The sequence below is a fragment of the Micropterus salmoides genome, unplaced genomic scaffold (assembly GCF_014851395.1).
Source record: "Micropterus salmoides isolate LMB-PRFRI ecotype aquatic unplaced genomic scaffold, ASM1485139v1 Ms_hic_scaffold_15, whole genome shotgun sequence".
NCBI classification, from domain to species: domain Eukaryota; kingdom Metazoa; phylum Chordata; class Actinopteri; order Centrarchiformes; family Centrarchidae; genus Micropterus; species Micropterus salmoides.
In genome coordinates, this window is record NW_024040596.1 from 29,095,675 (window position 1) to 29,116,387 (window position 20,713).

At 41.0% G+C, this 20,713-nt stretch overlaps 1 protein-coding gene across 2 annotated transcripts; it reads right to left on the reverse strand.

Moving 5' to 3' along the window:
* Positions 1–489: 489 nt before the first annotated feature.
* Positions 490–20,259, reverse strand: rubcnl (rubicon like autophagy enhancer). Of its 2 annotated transcripts, none has more exons than XM_038719529.1 (17): positions 20,130–20,259; positions 14,796–14,904; positions 14,176–14,455; positions 13,272–13,531; positions 12,695–12,792; positions 12,004–12,391; positions 11,602–11,647; positions 11,388–11,493; positions 9,657–9,793; positions 9,461–9,525; positions 8,751–8,790; positions 8,502–8,579; positions 6,873–6,993; positions 4,871–4,932; positions 1,855–2,008; positions 1,014–1,104; positions 490–733 (listed from the first exon to the last, which is right to left on the reverse strand). In XM_038719529.1, exons 1-17 carry the CDS (start codon positions 20,199–20,201, stop codon positions 630–632), a joined length of 2,211 nt encoding a protein of 736 aa, XP_038575457.1. In that variant the 5' UTR covers positions 20,202–20,259; the 3' UTR covers positions 490–629. The 2 variants fall into 2 exon arrangements, with proteins under 2 accessions (XP_038575457.1, XP_038575458.1); XM_038719530.1 differs by lacking the exon at positions 20,130–20,259 and adding an exon at positions 15,053–15,814.
* Between the last annotated feature and the right edge of the window lie 454 nt (positions 20,260–20,713).

Sequence of the window (20,713 nt, forward strand, 5' to 3'; positions counted from 1 at the left end):
GTATGTGTTAGTATTGTCTGTGATTCTTCTTGGTCTTCGTCAGTCCGCCTGTGTCCATGCTTTGTGCGTCTGCCTGGATTATTTGCATTCATTTTGTCGGTGGACTTTGGAAGTTATTACCTTCCTTGTGTGGATTTTTTTGCTTTTGTTTTGGACATGAACCACTTTAAGTTTGTACATTTTATGTTTTGGTATATAAATACTTTAGAACAGAACCTGCTCAGCTTCATTGTGTCTTGCGTTTGGGTCCAAATCCTGTTCTTCCTGCCTCTGCACTTGACGTTCATTTACAGTATATATTACCAAACTTTAAGCAGTACGGGTGGTGATTGACTGATAAATGTTTTCACATTACTGACCCGGCTTACCTTATGAGCTTGCTGCTTCGATTGTTGATTACTATAAACTCGATCCAACCTCAAACCTGCTCTTGTGAAGACTCGCTGAGTCACACTGAGAAACATCATACAGAAAGCCTACAGTCAAGAATCCGTATAAAAAAGTCATTTATTTATTTACATTTTATGTACATCAGTGTTTTTATGTGAGAGTGTGTTAAAGGGAATGTAGCTCAAACACAAAGGGTGATAAATGGACCGCCACGGTGCTGAGCTGCAGCTGATCAGATGTCAATTCACGGATCCATCTAGACGTTTTTTCCGCGATTGGATCCTTGCGCACTTCGGACACTTTTTTTCCACGAAACATTGTTTGTGAAAGCAGGCCTTGCACACTGTAAAAAGAAATATCAAAACAGTCGATCATTTCTGCATTGTTTTTGTAACTACAGGGGCTGTGCTCCTGTTTTCCACTTTTGCTCCCAAACTTTGAAGTGAACAGAAAAGCATTGGGATGTTAGAAGATATTGCATGTCAGTGTTACATTTTTAAAGTTGCCTATTTACACATTCAGCATACACAAGGGACTATTTTTTGCCTCCGTTTTACCTTGGCACTTTCATATCCTGCATATCTCATCTATTTTAAAGGTAATCAGCATTTGTCAGCGCTTACCTGGACATCGCCTACATATGTCACTCTGAAATGGAAAGATGACGTCTCTTTCTCGGCAGAACTCGCAGATGAAACCTCGGGCCAGACACAACTGTGTGGGGGGGGGAGAAAACGTTTTAAAGATTAAATGTTTAAAATATGTGTTGGGAGTGCTGGTCTTGACTTTTTTAAGTAACACATTCCAGTGTCTATAGAGCCTAAAACCCTCCCTTCCACTTCCACCTTATGGGACCTTATTTCGGAGAGACAACTAACTTTTTCTCACTGATGTGTTTAATCCAACAACCCATGATCCTTCCATCACATCATCTCCACATGGAAGTTAGCTTCAGTCATTAAGAGAAGCAGTTACTACTTTTAAGGACAACTGTCACTTTCTTAACTTGCAAAACTATCTTTTAATCTGATAAACTTCATGTGTGCAACTCAGGGCTCAATTCAAATGGGATCAAAGCTTTAGTCGCCATTGTGCACTACCGTACACACAAAAGTCCGGCAATACATACATCCTCATTAGTATTACATGGTAAAGTTCTGTACTTGGGTCATGTGAGGACACCTGAGCAGGTTGTGTGCACATGAATTCAAATGTTCCTCTAAACATAATGCGTACAAAACTCTGTTTCCCTGAACAGTGTTTCCTTGTTGTGTTGCAGTGGAAGGATAATAACACAGAGGGATTCTCGTATTAAAAACACTGTATCTTTGGGAGATATTCTCTTGATTTGACTTTAGGATTTGTCCTGCTGACTGTCCACGTCTACAAAGACCACATCCTGTTATTTACTTTAAGAGGAACAATAATATCCAAAAGCCACCTCACACAGTGCTTCAGACCCACCTTGCAGTTTTCCACATGGTCGATAGCGGAGTTCAGCAATGCTTTGGCCTGCGTCACGAGCTGACCCTTCTTCACCCTCAAGAGGTCGTCCATGGAGAAGAGGTGTGGCTGCTCCGTCAGGTGAGCAGGAAGCTGTTCAAACTCAGTCATCACTCTGGTGCAGAAACACATGCAAACATAGTCACATTAACATTGCTTCTTCTTGACGACAAATATTCTGTTTGTGGGCAGGTTTTAGTAGCAGCTTCAGCATCTCAATTTTATGCAACGTTATACTTCTTCTCCACTACATCTCAGAGGCAAATATTACACTTTTTACTCCACTTCATTGATGGCTTTAGTTACTTTATATATTACCGTTTTTCATCCCTTCCTGTCCAGTGTATCATGTATCTCCACATTTTAGTGAAAAACTGTAGGATGACGAGTTATTTCATGGAGCTGAGAAAATCCTCCTCCTTCAGCTAAATAAACTATTAAACCCTCCTTGGATCAGCTGGAAAATGCATTATAACAAAGCTGAAAACTGAAGACAGAAATCTGCGGTTCTCACAGGACAGCGACGCTACAAACATATAATGATCTCATATGCACTTCTGCAGATTAAACTGCCCAACAGTTTACAAAGGAGTTAAAATGAGCTCAACCTTAATCATCTACAGCAGGAACATTTCACTGCACTATGAGTACTTTTACTATTAACACTTATTAGTTAAATGTACTTTAACTAACTAACTGACTTTAAGGTTCTCAGTGCAGGACTTTTACATGTAACCAAGTAGCCTAGAGCTACTCTAACCTAGTAACTGTACCTTTTCAAAAGGTCTGGTTGTTAATGGACAAAAGAACTAGTTGCAATGACTTCAATTTAAATAGGGAAGAGTCAGGTCACCAAGAAAGTTTAATACAGGAGTTGGCACAGGTGGAGCTCACAGTTAAAACTCTGCTGTTCCTGTTCCCCCAATATGGTCACCTCACAGTATAATTCTCTTGTGGGTGCTTCCTTCAGGTGCCTTTGGATTTTTTACCTTTACTTTTGTGTGTGTGTGTGTGTTCTTCTTTTTAACTATCTCATTAACCCCTCATCCCTTTTTTCTTTGCATTACACACCAGCAAATGAATCCCAATTAACTTCATGAAAACAGTAGATTATACATCTCTGTGGGGGTCGTTGGCAAAATGCAGATCCAAATGCTGTATTTACAAAATGCCTGAAGATTCTCAGTCACCCTGGGCCCTGTTTCAGAAAGGGGGATTAGTGACAATTCTGAGTATGTTAAGCCCAAGATGAGAGAAACTCTGGGTTTTCGGTTTCAGAGAGCGAGATCAGATAATCCCTAGATCAGTAACTCCGGCAAGTTGGAAAACCGTCACTTTCTCTCTAACTCCTGCCCTCCTGCGGAGCCTGAAGCAGCTGTCTGACACACCATTTCATTTCCTCATTCATTCTGTCTATCAAAGCACATATCGGAACGCATTTAGCCTACATCTTAAAAAACTTTAAAATCCGGTTAGATAGGCTATCAGTTTTTCACTCAAACATGATCTTGAACATGACTGCTTTTATGATAAATCTGTCATCGATGTAAGGACAGAGTTTTCTCTGCACATTGTGGATTTATTGTCTTTAGGTATAACACTGACAGTTGCACTGAAAACACTTGCTGTGAGCTACATTACTGCAGTGATCACTGTTTAAACTAATCAGTATAATGAACAGTAATCTTTCATATGGAACTTTCCTACTATCGTAGTAATCAACTGGAGATAATGTGATGTTTCTGGGTGAGGATGACTGTGGTGCAGCTGAAACAAACAGGCCTAAATGTAGTTTAAATGTGAGTTTTTCATTATTAATTGTTGATAGTCTGAATGTGTTTTGACAATATTAATAGTATACAGAAGCACGATTTTAAATAATATAAAATATATGGCTAAACCTTTACAGTTAGTTTGAACCCATAGACACATTTTCCACTGCAAAAGGGGTGGTGATGGCGTATAGATAAGATGCTTGCCTTTGGTGTGGGAGACCTGGGGTTCAATTCCCACTGTGAGACATCCACCACTGTGTCCCTGAGCAAGACACTTAACCCTAGTTGCTCCAGAGGCGTGCGACCTCTGACATGTAAAGCAATTGTAAGTCGCTTTGGATAAAAGTGTCAGCTAAATGAATAAATGTAAAAAAAAAAAAACATTAATAGGCTAACCTACTGGGTGTGACTGTGACTTCACAATCACAGGTTCATGAGTAAATTGTGTCTTATATTTGATCTACACCTATTTTTAAAATATCCTAAAAATTTTAAATATAGCCTTCATATTTAAAATTGAATGTAATGGGCTGTAGGAGAATTCATTCAATAAAGAAATTCTAGTCTGGTAAATGATGAATGAGCAAGTACTGATGTTAATGTATTGATCCTTCCTCTACTTCTGTGTTTTAGAGCCTATCATGGTCAACGTTGGCACACACTCATTTTTCTAGCTCCATCTGATTAAAATGGAGGTTCTGCTTTTATTTACCCGTTGCCATGGTGAGTCATAGTATCGGAGCTCCATTGATGATGGCTTTTTTTCCTCCCCACACACGCGCTTCCATCAGGTTCAACATACTGAGTTGTGAGTTGATTGAACTTATTCTGATCAAGTGAAAACTCAGAGTTTCCCACTTCAGGCTCAGTAAACTCGGAGCTCATGGATAAGCTCAGTTCGTTTTTTTTACGTGATTAGATATATAGATATTATTCTGATGGTATATGTTTTTGTGGCATGTTTTGCTGTCTGCCACAGTGTCGTGATGCTGCCACTAGAAGGAGCCAAAGTACCACGTTTTCAAATCTTACACATAGTGGCTTTATTAAATAATGTGATATACTGAAGTACACTGAGTTAATCCCTGAAGTTTGCAACTCAAATATTAATTTCAGTATTACACAACATTATCTGCAGTAAACACTGATATTTCATCCATAGCTTGTACTTATACATTGTGTGTAATAAATGTTCTGTCTACCTTCCAGAAAACCTGCAAGCTTTCAGCAGCTTCTTTATGCCCAGCAGCTGTTCCTGGAGCTCCTAAAGGAGAGAGGAGGGAGGGAGGGATGGGAGCAAATAAAGACAGAAGAAACAAATGAAGTTAATAGATATGGCAAAATAAAGTTGAAATTTATCTCAGCTGCTGTGATTGTGTTGGACATGTCTAAAAGTGAAATCAACAATATTTACAGCAGTGGCGTTTTCTCCCAGATGCCAAGGGAAGCCAGGCTTCCCCTGTTTTTATCAGACTCTATTTATCATTTCAATAAAAACACGTTTATAGTTTCGATAAATCTTATAAGCTGTCATCTCTTCCCCATTTCTCACTATCTTGCAACAAGTGAAACAGCGCCCCTCTAAATGCTACGCGTTGGATTTGTGGTGAAACACTATATTGCACCACCGTAGACTGGCCTTCAGTCTGACTACGCGAGGAGGCCAGACAGAGTTGGCATCCCTTTGTGGGAAAAAAAATTAATTATTAACCAATCAGATGAGGCCACTGTCATGCCACTGCCTAACTGTGATTAGTCAGGATATCTCATCATAATAAATAGTTTTACTAAACTACCACTACAGCAGCAATTTAAGATTAAATCTGACGGAAGACCAACGCCAAAACTGGAGCTGGCGTGGAGAGAAAAAAGGGGTTTTGGACATTCAATGAGGAAAACTATATTCGTACAGTGTGGCTAGCTGCTAGTGCCAAACTTTGACTGACTTTGTTGTTGAAAAAAATAAAATAAGCCAGTGGGAAATTCTATAACTTGGTTAGTGACCACGTTGCCACCACGACAGGAGAACTCTATAATTTTTCAGAAAGGGTGAGTGAAATGACACCTCCTTCTCTCTCTGAACTTAACTGAACTGCAGAGAGAGACTGTGCGAGTGAGAGAGAGAGAGCGTAGGTCCTGGTAAATGCAACTGTCACAGCGTGTGTATTGATAACAGAGGGCGCATCTTTAAAGTTTGATTCAGTTTTGTGTAAAATTATACCCTGCACTGTAATAGCACAATGCATTAGATAATTGCCCTCCAAAAAGGACATCCCCTCTCACTTGGATTCCACAAAAATTGACCCCACCCCACTGATTTACAGGCTTTTTGCCAGAGATGCATGAAAATATTCAGATCATGTACTTAAGTTAAAGTATAGATATACATAGATAGTACTGATGCATAAATGTTAGAGCAGCATGTAGCTACTCAAGGTGGAGCTACTTTATATACAGTTAGCTAGTTTAGTCCGGTCGTTCCCAACCTAGGGGTTGGACCCCTTCAAAGAGTCACCAGATGAATCCGAGGGGTCAGAGGATGATTAATGGGAGAGGAAAGAAGCAGAAATAAAGTTCTGATGAACAATTCTGTTATCCGTTTCTTGACTTTTCTCTAATCTTTTAGTAAAATAGGCGCTAATTGTTCCTCTCCAATTAGTCCAATTGTTAGTTGTGTCTCATATGACAGAGACACAACTAAACACGACAGGCCACAACATTTAATGTAAAATCTTAATCTGAAAAGTAAATGTAAGGGAGTAACACATACGTTTCCTTTGACATGTTGTGGTGTAGTATACAGTAATATCAATTCAAAATACTCAAGTGATGTAAAAGTACCTCAAAAGTGTAAAGTACTTGAGTAAATGTACTTAGTTACTTTCCACCACTGCTTTTTGTACAACTTCATAACATGTCAGTGTGGGTTTGCAACTTTTAGCAATAATCATTGACTGCACTCAACAGCTGCAAAACAGCGGAGTCTGCTTTATTTTGAGCAGATACACAGCTCATCAAGTGTATATTTATTTATCTCCTTCTGGTAATAACTGATCTGATTTATCAAAACCAGGATGTGGGCGTCTCCAGATGTTTGGACTATCTCATTCTTAGGTTTGCACATGTAACCAGCGCATCCTGAGCACAGAAACCTGATCATGACCAGGATAGTAATGGTAGTAGTTATAATTAATACTAACTCACCCTGAACTTGTCCAGCTCTTTCACTTTGCTGTAGAGTGTCTTACCAACGCAGGTCAGGTCAAACAGAGGCTGGTGACAAACTGAATCCAGCAACTGTTTGGAGAAATCACTCACGGGGTACCTGCAAGATTAAAAATATTATTAATAAAACATATCAAGAGTAAAAGTGTACATCTGTCTGTGCTTCTTTTCCCACCAAGCTGATTTTGGTTTCAGTGTAACAGTGGCAGCTATCTTTGGTTCTCCCACAACTTCCTGAGCGACAGACTGCAGGCTGTGCAGGTGGGCAGGGCTACGTCACCTGCACTCACCACCAACACCGGAGCACCGCAGGGCTGTGTGTTGAGCCCTTTCCTGTAACTAATCAATGCATCACCCATCACTGCTTACCTCAAATACACAGACGACACAGTCATTCTAGCCCTGCTCACAGATAACCACTCTTCTCCGGACTATCACAACACTGTTGCATCCTTCACCCAGTGGTGCGAGGTTAACCATCTTCACGACAATGTCAGCAAAACGTAGATAATAAAAATAGTTCAGTCCTCACTTCAGCATCACATTGTCATCAATAATCAGTTGAAACTGTTGACAGCTTTAAATACCTCAGAGAGACACTGAACAACAGACTCAGTTTTGACCAGCACACGGTATCCAAAAGAGGATCCACCAAAGATTTTTAAAGAAAGAAATTTTAGAGGAAGCGTTAGTGATTTTAAGGAGCTTGTTTTTAGTGAGAGAGCATGGTGAAATAGCAGGTAGCACAGTGCAGGAGGACGGGTTCAATGACACTACGGTACAGCAGAAGCAGGAGGTGTGGTTTGAGAGTGACCTGATTTTAGGTACGACACGAGTCTGGCAGCGTCTGTGGATGTCTATGTGGTGATCAAAACTCAGTTGAGGAGGGGGTGTTGTATAGGATCATTATTTAGCCCGTCCTATTGTACTGTTCCACCTGCTTCTTTAACATGGTCTCGGTTACTCCCCGGGCCCAACTTACACGCACAGCCAACACCGCCGCCAGGATAACTGGTCTCCCCACACCCAAGCTAGCAGAACTAAACATAAAAGCCATTGCATGACTTGCAACCACAATAGCAGAGACCATCACACACTCACTCAGTCACCATTTTACCCTTCGGCTCTCTGGGTGACAGAGCACAGAGGTTTTGAAAAAAGCCTATTCTCTTTAACCACAGCCACCTTAAATAAGAGACCTCGCTGAACTGGTCTGAGAGTAATCTGTTTTCATTGTGGGCTGTTACTGTGTGCTGTTGTTGTCTGGTGTGTACAGGGCTGTGAAAACTAATTTCCCCTTAGGGACAATAACGTCTGTTTTAGCGCTTGTTTCCTGATCTTTTGCGAACTCTCTCTCCCTCATTAAACGCTTCACATGTTTTTTCCACCACCTACCCGCCTTTTTTGTAAGACTACAAGCCAGAAACCTCCGTTGTGAACTTGTGTATAATCCTGTGTTCTCAGGAGTACTAAACAAAACTGCATTATTTATTATTCTTTTGTGTAGTGATCTCAGTATTTATAAGTAACAGATATTGCGGACAATAATATTAGTTATGGAACTATTAGCAGTTGCATTATAACTAGAAGTAGCAGTGTTTTTATTACCTGCCAAAGTCCCAGCTGGACAGAAGTCGACCCGGAATCACAGCCTCAGAGCCGCTGTGGCAGCAGTCACAGAAATACCTGCCAAATGAATTAAAATAAACTACTAAAGTACGTTAACTGAATTCATTTAATATGTAGCTCAGTGTTTTGTTATGCTACGTCTTGTTTGAATTCCCTTGTTATTGAAACGTGCTTTGGAAATAAACTTGCCTTGTTAATATATTGATAACAACAGATTATTCTACGTACCTGCCGAGGTATTCACAATACCGCAGTTTCTTGATGTACTCTGGTGAGAGAGAAGCAACAAGCATATTGTTGTCTTGTTACTGTGTTAAGACAGTTGTCCACAGTTTTGTAGTTTAGCACAAACATTATTTGTTTTTTTGAAATTATGTGTTATTTGTTATAATTTTAGGACAATTTCACAGTTAGGGTCCATAATATTAAGAACAGACAACAGAAAACAGATGTTTTTCTTTATAAACTCTCTACTGTATTTCAATTTCAAGCCTTTTTGACGCCCTGATTAGCAACATTTTTGTATGTGTAGGGCTATGTGGGAATGTGGGAATAAATATGCAACATCCGGTTAGACCTTCAAAATAAAACTAGTGTTTAACATGAAACGGCCCACTTTGGTTAGGTTTAAACACCAAAACTACATGGTTAGGTTTAGGAAAAGATCATGATTTGTAACTTCATCACATAAAAATAGTCTGTTGAATGATGACTTGAAGGCCGGTTTCTGACACCCCAATCGCTTCCTTACTCAGACTTTTCTGTTATTTATAGTACGCCTACTTTTAGGATTGATCACTGACACTAAAGGGCTTCCCCCAGTGTGTTACACTATGACGCTAAAGGCTGCCTTGTGTTGGACAGACAGCAATGGCTGAAATCCCCTATAATTCATAAATGTTTGATGTCTGATGTCATCTTTATAATCCAACACTTACTGGGCTCCACCTCTGTCCCACAGCCTGCACACAGGAACTTTTGCAAAGCCACTACTTCACTGCGTCTGAAGGAGGAAACATAAACAGTCAATTGTGAATCAAAACATCCATCCATCTATCCATCTGCTTTTTGTAAAATGCAAACTGGTTTGTATTTGTATTCAGTGTTTATATTCCTGTCAGATGTGATGACGACCTGTGGGTTGGCTGAATAGTGAAGATGATCTGGAAGCGTGGTGGAGCCCAGCTCAAGGATCCTCTCATCCGGGTCCTCAGTCTGATCTCCTCTGCAAAGCTGCTGCTGCTAACCGCCACCTTTCCAGTACCTGGCAACTAGAGGCAGAGGAATCCAGAAAATATTACACACTGGTCTGACTAGCAGCAGGTTTTGCTGGTTGAAATGCATATTTTGTTTGTTTGTTTTGACATATGAAACATATAAATGAGAGTTTCAAATATTAAGTTTGTTAAGTTTTTTATTTTAAAAAATATTTTCAGACCCATATTTATTCCCCACATTATTGTGAGAAAGCCTACAGTTAGCCTGCTGTCACTAGGGCAGTAAAAAGCCATGCTTCAGGGGTCTTGACCAAGCGTGCACATTTTGACTTGTTGGTGACGCCAGAGTCATTAAGATTCAGTGCAGAAGTCCCATAAACATACATTCTATCGAATGGCCAGCAGGGGGCAACTCTTCTGGTTGCAAAACGAAGTCCGGCTTCATTAGAAATAATGGTAAAATGACTCTGCTTCTTAGTTTATGGTCTCAGTCGCTAGTTTCAAGTCTTCTTCAATACAACATGATGTTCATTTAGTAAATTATGGTCCCATTTAGAGGAAATTAGACCATAAAGACGAGTCTGCTTCAGGGCTGGATTATCTGTGATTGACGAGTTCTTACCATGGTGACCTGTCAATCGGGCTAGAGTGACTCGTACTCATGGCACTGTGTAAATTTAACCAGCACTGTTGAAAAAGCTTATTAGGAGTTGGCTGTTCACTTTCTCTGGTGAGTACATTTTGTTTTAAGACTGGTGTTGGCTAGACAAAGTTGTCATCCCTGTTAAAATGGGAGTTAACGTGAATTACAGATGCTTGGCATGCAAATAATCAATAACTTCAGTTTAGGCACACACTCGGTGATGGTTGTGGTAAGGGTAATTGGCTTCGGGGGGCTGTAAAGAGTACGCTAGCTAGCTAGCCAGCCTAAGCTAGCTGGCATTATCAAAGTAAACAGCGGTCCTAGAAATGCAGTTCCAGTCCTAGGATTGCGGTCCTGAAACTGCAGCCTCCGGAACTGCAGCTACATGCTACTACTCTGAGCCGAAAGGAAACAATTTCCCTTCAAACAAAACTGTTGAGAGGACACCTACAATTGACACATCCAGTCATTACTGCTTGTATAATGAATTTTAAAACATGAAGGTTTTGTCTTTGCAAAACCTTTCCAGAGCCTAGAGAAGAGTTTTATTTGCGTGACGTTACACAATGTAAAGTCTATGGGCAGAGGGGGAGGGGCCAAGGGGACAAAACACCTACCTAACATCTTTAAGTGCTGGGCGAGCAATCTTGGAGTCCAGTATACAGTTCTTATACTACATTAACGTTATACCCAAAATGTAAAAAAAAGTATAAAACAAACGAATGACTACCGACCGTGCACGTTCACTTTTTTTCATCCTAGTTGGTGCTTCTCAGGTAATCACGACATTACCTGAGAGGCCCAAACTGAGGGAAAATAAGCCACTGATGCAGGTTAAATATTACATAAACCAACGAAAGAACCCTTTTTGTTACACTAACACGTCTTCACATAACCAACAAAATGAGCAGCAGCTTCCTCCATCTGTCTCCCACATACCACATCAAATCAGCTATAAAGGAAGACACTTCAAACGTGATATTTGGTTGCTGTGTGTGTTCTCACCTCCTGCAGTGAGCTACGGAGGCTTTGCCGTCCACGCCGAGGCCCATGGGAGGGAAGCCAGCTCCTTCTGAACTCGAGGACCAGATGCTGGGCCAGCCACTCCGCACTGCATTATGGGACACCACAGACTGACTCGGGAATCACATAATCAGAACATTTGCTGAGGCATTTACTGAAAGTTGGAATTTCTGTGCCGGGTTTGTTTTTTTCTCACCTTCTGAGAGAATCTTTCAGTGTCAGCGTAGCGTCAACTCCGCAGTCTGAAATTAAAACACACAGAATGATGTGTTGTATTAATATACACTCACCGGCTGAATAAAGGACCTTACACCCCGTTAAAATCCCTTTGTCAAAAGATTACAAGAACCTTTGAAGGACGTTAAAGGTACTGTAGCTGTGTTACCTGAGAGAAAAGTTGCTTTAGATAAAAGCTAAAAAACTAATGAGTAAATGTAAAAGTAGTTTTTGCAACCCTGAGTAGTGTCTGCAGGTATTCCTGCTCAGGCTGCATTCCTTGAAAATGAGGATCCTGATAAGGAGTTATTTTGGAAATTTGGGGATGTATGAATATATTTTATCTTACTCATGTTACTCTTCTATATTAAAAGAATTTTACCTTCAAATCCACTGTCAGTGGAGAGGACAGAGAAAGTCTTTGGTTGATGTTCAGCTCGGTCGTTCCCTGCGTCCTCTTCTTCTTCATCCTGTGTGTGCTGGTGTGTGTGTACATAAGAGGAGTGTGTCTCTGTGTGTGATGTCTTCACATCATCATCTGAATGGCTGTGTTTGTTGTTGTGTTGTTCATGATCACCTGTACTGCAGGTGTGTGAGTGTTCGCATGTTTCGTATCTCTGATCGTGTTCATGTGGCGGCGAGTCCTCTGCCGAGCTCGTGTGTCCGCATGCGCACATGCTGCCGTGTGTTTCCATCGTGGAAGTCAGAGTCCACTTCACGCCTTCCAGCACCTCCAGCACCATGTCCACCACGATGAAATGTGCATTTTCCTGCACACAATCATTCACACAGACACTTAATTATTTTTATATAAGGAATATTATCCAGAGTCAGATGAGCAGATGGATCATTTTCATATTTTTCAGGGAGATCTAGAGATGAAACAGATGTCTGTCTAATCTGAGTCAGTAAACATGGAGTAAACATCAAAATGTGTTAAAAAAGTGAGCGAAGAAGTGTTTAACACACTGAACTCACCATAACTTGAAATTAAGAAATGCATCCAATATTTATGTATGTACTACAAGTACTAAAAAGCTGTACATGTACTTTACTGAAAGTAGGTAACGTACCTTTTCCAGCTCACTACTGGTCTTAAAGATATCTGCAGAGAATTCTGGGATACCACTGCACCTTCTCTCTTTACTGTGTTGTGTTGGGGTTGAGAGGCCTGATAAAACACACACACACGAAAAATGAGTGCAGCTTCATTTGACAGCGATATCAACAATGAATCAAATCCATCTGTATAAAACACCTTCTTAAGATGTGATTAACTTTGTGAAACGGTCGCAGCTTGGTTAGGTTGAGGAACTGAAACTAACTGGTTAGATTTAGGTAAAGATCACGGTTTGGGTTGGAATGAGCACATGAGATACACCATAACATTATGACCATCATAATAATGATGTTATTTCTTTCTCTTTCTGTTTTTTTCTTGAGAACATGAGGTTGATATTTTTGTTTTTTTATTTAATTTTTGATCCAGTATTAGATGGATTGCATTTGATTCAGACATTCATGTTCCCGACAGGATAAACTGGTATAACTTTTTCTGGTTATGAAACTGATCCAAATCAGAATCAAATTGGGGAGGTTTGAGAAATCACAGGTTTCTCTATACTATTACAGCCACAGCAGATATTCTACCTGATGAGTGAGGGGTATCACAGCCCCGCCTTCTGTGCTCCTCAGCCAATCCCTGCTGTCCACTGAAGGGAAGGTGGAGCCCAGCGCTCAGGAGGCGGTTCAGTTGTGATGAAAGAGAGATGCTGCGCGGCTTCTTTTCCTCCTGGAGCGGAGATGAGTGGGGGCAGGAGCTCCGTTGGGACCCCAGATCCTCCATACTGGTGACTGGCGCTGGCTGATCCAGAGAACGCAAACCCGAAGCAGGAGCTGGGGAGTCCAAGCTAGAAGAAAAAATGTTTCACGCAACAAAAGAACAGCAACCAGGATGGTCACATGACAAATCATAACATTCAGGTCCGCAAATTCAAAATGAACATTTGAAAACATTCAGTCTCCACAACAGACATGTATTTTAGTCTTAGCTCAACAGATCTCCTTCAGACAACCAAAAAAAAATCAGTTCTTTAACTGAATTATTCTCTTTTCCCCACATGATCTTAAGGTCACCAATTGGATCCGAGGCTCCCCGCTTACCAATTCAAAATCAGGGAGTCTTAGATCAGAAACCTGCAGCAGCCAATGAGAGCGAGCTGTCTGGGAAGCGTCACCAGCGTGCATCTGCTCGCGCTATAAAATGTGTAAACCTGCTGATTCCCTCTTCTCAGCCTCGAGTTCACTCTGAACCGTCTGGTGCGTGTTCTTAAGATTTAAATGTTAATAATCGGTTAATTCTGTCATCATGTCTTTGGTATCCCACGTTTTTAAACTTGGTTAAGATTTGAAAATCCCCTACTGTGCGCCAGATCAGAACATGAGGTGATTTCTTCACTGCCATTTTTTATTTAAAAATGGCTCACTTCATGTTACTTGGATAACAAAAACCTTTTATAGCGGGCATTTTCTAACCTTTCATGTATGTCGTTACCTTGAGCAAGCAGACATGTTGGTCCCCCGTCCATGCCAGGAGATGGGCCTGGGGTTTCTGGAGATGACCGGACTGCTCCTGGGAAGGAGGAAACTTTTGTCATCTGGATGCAGAAGAGACCGGTCGTCTTTGTTCCCGGGTCTTCCTTCCTCACTGTCTTTGTTTTCACCCTTATCACCATGACTGTTAGGGGCTTTGTCACTGTGGTGCAGAGCAGACAGAAGGAGAAGTGGGACTGATCTTGAACCAGCCGGCTGATGGTTCTGGTGAGAAACTGCTTCTGGAGAGGAGATGGGAGACACATATTTATTTTGTCAATAAATATTTAAAATTCGCATCAACTGTCTGTCTCTTTCCTCAGCTGGTCTTGTGTTTGAACCAGAAACAAACCTTAAAAAAGGTGAAAGGTGTCCCTGCAGACAAATGATTATTAACGCTTCCAGATATTTCAAATTAAAAGCCTATAGCAGGAACAGGAGAGTTGTTGCTTTTTGAGGTGGTGGAAGGCTTTTATTGTGAATCATCTGTGTTTCCCCATACACGGCAGGTATGTGAAACATGATGTTTCCGGTGTAACTGCACAGCCTTCAAAGCTCTGTAAAGCTATTTTCAGATCTTACCTCCTGCTGTCAGAACCGTAGTCACAGGTGTTGGAGATTCTGCAGATCCACACCAGCTGACATATCTGGATCTCTGCAGAGCGGAGGACATGCCCCTGCAGCTTCCTATCTGTACAGAAGAGGAGACACAAAGTTTCCCAATTACAGCAGCTTTGGTTAGACTACATGGTGCAACAGTGCTTCCTGAGTGACGAGAAAACAGCAGCCACCCGAGGCTGCAAAGAAGGCTCTTACTGATTCAAAGGATACAAAATTACCCAAATACGTAATCTTCACGTATACCAACAGTTATAGGTTGTCAACCAAATTTGTGACTTTAACAAAACTAATTTGTCGTAATGATTTTCTGTGCCCGGGAGTTTTATCAGTTGTGCTGCAGCAACTTCAGGTAAATCTCACTCCTGAGGATTACAGCCCTTGTTTACACTGAGGGCTGGAGACAAGCTCAGGCAGGTAGTGTATGAAGATTCGTATTTGTGGACACTGCTATGAAGGTATTTCAGAAAAAAAAGTTGTGGCAGATATTCACATACTGTGACTTAGTTATACTCTCTGGAGTTGAACGCTTGTAGAAATTTAGGCACTTATCAAATCCATCACGGCACTCCCAATGTGGAGCAACACATAATACCAGATTTGTCAAGACGTGAGAAGTCACACCAGATCTGCTCTTGGGCAAGTCAGAATATGTTTTAAAAATATATCTATTTTTGAGCTCAAACAAATGTCCAATATTTCCAATCTGCCATTAAATAATATTATTCTCCACTCACAAACTACAAAATATCCCTCCTTTATGCTATATTATTACAGACAGACCTTTCCTTTGCAACTCTGCCAAGAGGGCCAGCATCCCGGAAGGCGCCTCTTCACTGATGTTTTCCAGGTACTGTTTAATGACGCTGATGCCAGTCGTTTCTCGAACTAAACCCTCTAAAATATTTGTCCTCTTGCTCAGTTTTGCACGGGGCCTCCCACTCCTCTTTCTATTCTGCTTAGAGCCAGTTTGCGCTGTTTGAGATCTTCAGTTTCTTGGCTATAGATATATATATATATATATATATATATATATATATATATATATATATATATATATATATGTCACGAAAATGAAGGAAATGCTGAATTGAGCATCTGTGTAAAGATCACACAAACTGTACGAGTGCGATATCCTGAGAGCTGAGGGGCCCTCATTATAAACTTCTGCTTTTGGTTTTTAACCTCAACCTGGGAACAGCTGCCTGCTGGACTCTCAATTCTTATAGTTAAATTTCCTCTAAAAACATCAGAGGTTAAAAATGGGGTTGCGCATGCTGTCCTGTTAGACATTGTAACTCTGACTACAGCAGTCTGAAGTGAACTTAGTATTTATTATATCAACTTAAAGACGTGTGAATGACACAAAGTTGTTATCTTTGTTCTAACCTTCTTGTAACGCCCCCGTCTCAGGTCCTGAACAAACATAAACTCCAGCTTGCACCAGTTCTGTCTGTGGTATTTCCCTGACTGTGGAACACGACAGTTTCCAGTACACTCACAGATTCACAGCTACATAAACATAAGCTGGTTTCACATCACAATGTAGTGTCACACTGAGAAACACGCCCCTGTGGTTCAGCAGCTACACTCTCATACAGGCCCTGCAGCAGCTGATGCTCTCACTCAAAGGATGCCACTCAAGGAGCCTTGGAGGACGGCTGTGGCTCAGGAGGTGGAGTGGGTTGTCCATTAATCAGAAAGTCGGCATTTCGAGCCCTATGAATGTGTTTCTGTTCCTGATGAGCATGGTAGCCTCTTCCATCAGTGTTTGTGTGATAGTAATGTGTGAATGTGACTTGCAAATCGCTTTGAGAGGTCAGTAAACTAGAAAGTGGTAATTTGAGTGGTAATATGGTTCAGATATTCATGTTTCCCTCAGGATGAATTCACCCTCTGACTTTTCATCTAGCGCCATCATCAAGTCAAAATTTTATTTACCGGCAAAACTAAAAACATTCCCATCAGCCTCAGCTGTACTTTGTTTACTACTAATTAGCAAATGTTAGCATGCACACACAAAACTAACACGGTGAAGATTATATTTGCTTAACATCATTATCAGTGCAAGTTCAAGTAATAACTTGTCATAATCACATCCATTCATGCAGAACGTCGTTTCAAAAGTTTGCTGATTGCCTCACTTTATGTTGTAAAGTGGTGAACACATAGGGGCTCAGATTAAGGGTGTGACGCACCTTTGGGTCACGAGAACAAGACGAGAAGATATTTTAACTGTAACTTTTGAAGAGATATTCGATGCTGAAATATATCAGTGGGTTCTGGGGGGTCCTCCCCCAGAAGACTTTGAGCATTAAACACTTAATTTCCTGCATCCTGGAGACATTTTCTGCTCCAATCTATGGTGGAAATGTCTTTATTTATATGGAGGGAAACAAAATTAAGGTGGCAGGTGACAATTTGGACAATGCCCATTTGTTTCTTCTGCATGTTTTCTTATTGTGCATTGTTTCATTTGTTATTAAACATTTCTGGTTGCAAACAAACAAAACAAACAACAACAAAACAACAAAAGCAGTTTGTCCCGTATTTCCGAGTTGTCTTCAATGCAGCATCCCATGCAAATCATCCCACCCGCATTCTGTGAAGACTTGTCCTATTCTACCCATGATTGGCTACTACTCGCTGCCATTAAACCATCAGGTTCAGGGCCAATCGGAGTCAGATAAGGGCGGGTCTCTTAGCAGGGAGTCGAGTTGAAACCACGGTGGCGGCAGCTCCAGAAACCCCCCCCACGTCCCCTCTGAAACAAAAGAGGATGCAAAAAGTAGCAACGACAACAAGAGTGGGAGAAATCAAATAGACTACTTGATCAGTATCAAGCCAAACGTCACAACTTGTCGGCCAGTGTTCTGTGTGGTCTCATCCTGTCCATCAGTCAAGTGACAGCAAGAACACTTGCTCTGTGGAGCTCATTAGGAGTGAGCTCTTCATCACTCTGAACTTTGAGCAGTCCTGTTCATAGTTTTACTGCAGCAGTCTGAAAGACAAACAGCTACTCAGTGCTGCATGAGTAGTGTAGCCTACTTCTGACAAGAAAACATTTATAAAGGAAGTAGGCCTAACAGGCTCCAATACTTCACACAAGCTCTGACAATATGACCATTAGTCTCAGACCATGAGTTGTGATAAGGAGAGTGAGTCCATCTGTTCACACTGATTTCAATAGCAGACAGCTTATTATAATGTCTATTAGTATCAATCTTACTACTTTCCTGACAACATGTTTTAAGTCATGACACACCATCAATGGCACCTCATCAGGCCTGTCATTACCGGGCCCCGAGGGGTGTGGCCCCCGCTGCGGCAGGCGTCCCTTATTTTTCTGTATTGAAGCTGGCAACCCTAGATGGAGGTATTCTGATTCTCACCTGTCCCCCGCGTCCCCAGTGTAAGGGACACTTATCTGTCAATATTTCTAAATGTCCCGCCCCATCCAGGCTGTGATTGGTCGGTTCACGATAAGTGACAGTGACGAGCTGCATTCAGCACACGGCTGCTTGGAAGGCACCGAGCTTCTCTCCTCCCTCTTCTCTCCCCGCCGGCAGAGTTTAGCAGGCAGAGAGCGCCCAGAGAACCTGGTATGGAGAACCGGTACTGCGTTCCTGTGCGTACCGGCCCACAAGCACTGAATCATCAATCATTGTAAGCATTTTAGCATGTTAACATACAGCCAATTGCTTTGAGCCTCACACATTTTTTGTCCAATGAAGTGGAAACAGTGAGTGTATTTTATAAGTCAATTACTAACATGAACTTTTTTTTTTTTCTTGCTGGGATTTTACCCTCCACGTCGCATGCATTTAGATCGTCACCCATAACGTAAAGTTTCCTTTCGTGTTATAATAAGGATGGATCGAGGGTGTGATTAGAGTCACCTCCTAATATAGAACTGTCACTGAGTGAGGACAGAGGCACGAAAAGATCCATTCAGATTTTCACCAAGTAAGGGACCTTCTGAGATGACAGACCTACCTACTGTTTAATCTCGTGTGGCACGTCGCACATATTTGTTTTTGATTGTTGATCTTTGTTGTTGTATATTTTTATGTTGTCAGTTTATATATTTATATTTACACATTATTCTCTTCCGTTGCGTTACTTCTGCACGGCACAGACCCAGAATAATGCACATGTATATATCTGTAATGTTGTTCATTGTCATTCTTCCACACACAGCTGAATGAAATGACGTTTCCTGGCGCTGAGGTGCAAAGACGGTGCCAGAATAAACAACAAAAAAATCACAACATACAACAACAGACCATTCATTCAAAACCTACAATACAATACACCGTAAACCGTAACAATACACAGATAAGGTGGAACAGACAGTAGGTAGCTAAATGTGAGTGATTCCTGTTTATGAATCATGAGGACCCCTCCTGTGGCCTGCTAACTACAGCCTGTCTTTGCAACCTTCTCCTCAACCTGTTAGAGGTTAAATTTCCCGCATAAACACTATTCCTGACTGTAAATATTTAGTTTGTGTCATTACTTGTTTTCACTTCAGCAGTTAGTTTTCCAAGACCTCTGCCACTCCACACTGTCATCTCACTAAGCTGTTAAATATCATAAAACAATCTGTTTCACACTTTTGAGATATGGATTCTGAAACATAAACAAATCAGTAAAACCCAAAATATAAAAGACTGACTCTCCGGCTCATCGACCTCTGACTGCCTTGTCCTTTGCCAATTATAACCAACTGATCCTTAACCAGTTTCTCTTTAATCATTTTATTATTCAGCCCTTCATTTTCATTTAATAATCAGAAATGACCAAAAAAAACATCCCTTAAAAATGTAAAACCTGAATTTAAAACCGTTTCAAGTTGTGAGAGAAGAAAGGAAAAACAGCAATGAATAATTTAATGCTGTAAAGAAATCTGGAGCAACGTTTTCTCAGAATTAAATTTTCTAAAAGTAGAGTTTTAATTATTGAGGCCTGAGAACTGCGTTGGTTTTTAGTCCGTCTTTACCCCAAAACCACCCGAGTTCTTTTCTGTTTTCAAAGATAAAATGTGATCTAAACTTCTTGGTCCCCCTTGAAGAGGCTGATTCACTTAAAATGCCAAACAGAGCTTCCTGTGTGAGGGCAGAAGTGAACACTGATTGTGAACGATAATGCCTTGAAGTAAAAAGATGTTTCCTATTTCAGTAGAAGCAAAGTGCATTTGACTGGAGAATGCAGCAACACCGACCACAACACAAACAAGTGAACACATCTTTATAAATAGAATAAAGATATACAGAATAAATAAATTAAGCGACTCACCATGTGAACTCCTAAACGTGAGCAGCGGGGAAACCTATCAGAGGCCGAAGGGGACTGACTGTCTGATTTCATCCACCGAAAACTGTCGCAGAGAAAGGAAGGGAGGCGGTTGGTTATCAACACTTCCTGTATTTAACAGTGGCTTGTACTTTCTGTGGCTGAGCGGTCTGCAGTGTCTCTCATGAGAACAGAGAAGCTCTTGTTGTAACGCAGATCCCTGAAAGAATTGCGAATAAGTAAGTTTAGTGAGGAATACGATGTTTATACCGTATTTCCTCTTTAATCTGAAACTATTTTTATTGACAGGCAGTTTAATACATTGCGCAATCAACGTATTTAGATCGGTCCCTATTTAAATGTGTTGCATGAGTCATAAATTAGTTCTTACTGTGGATGAAAGTGTGAGCAGACAGTGAAGAAAAGTCATCAAATAAAAATAGAAAAATGTTATAAATGTACTCTAAAGAAAAATAATGTGAGCAAATATGCATGAAAAAAACTCAAAGCAGTGATCAAAGGTGAAGGAGTTTCTCGTAGGTGCACGTTATCGCAGGGAAAGCCACAGCGGGAGTTCCATCTTCAAA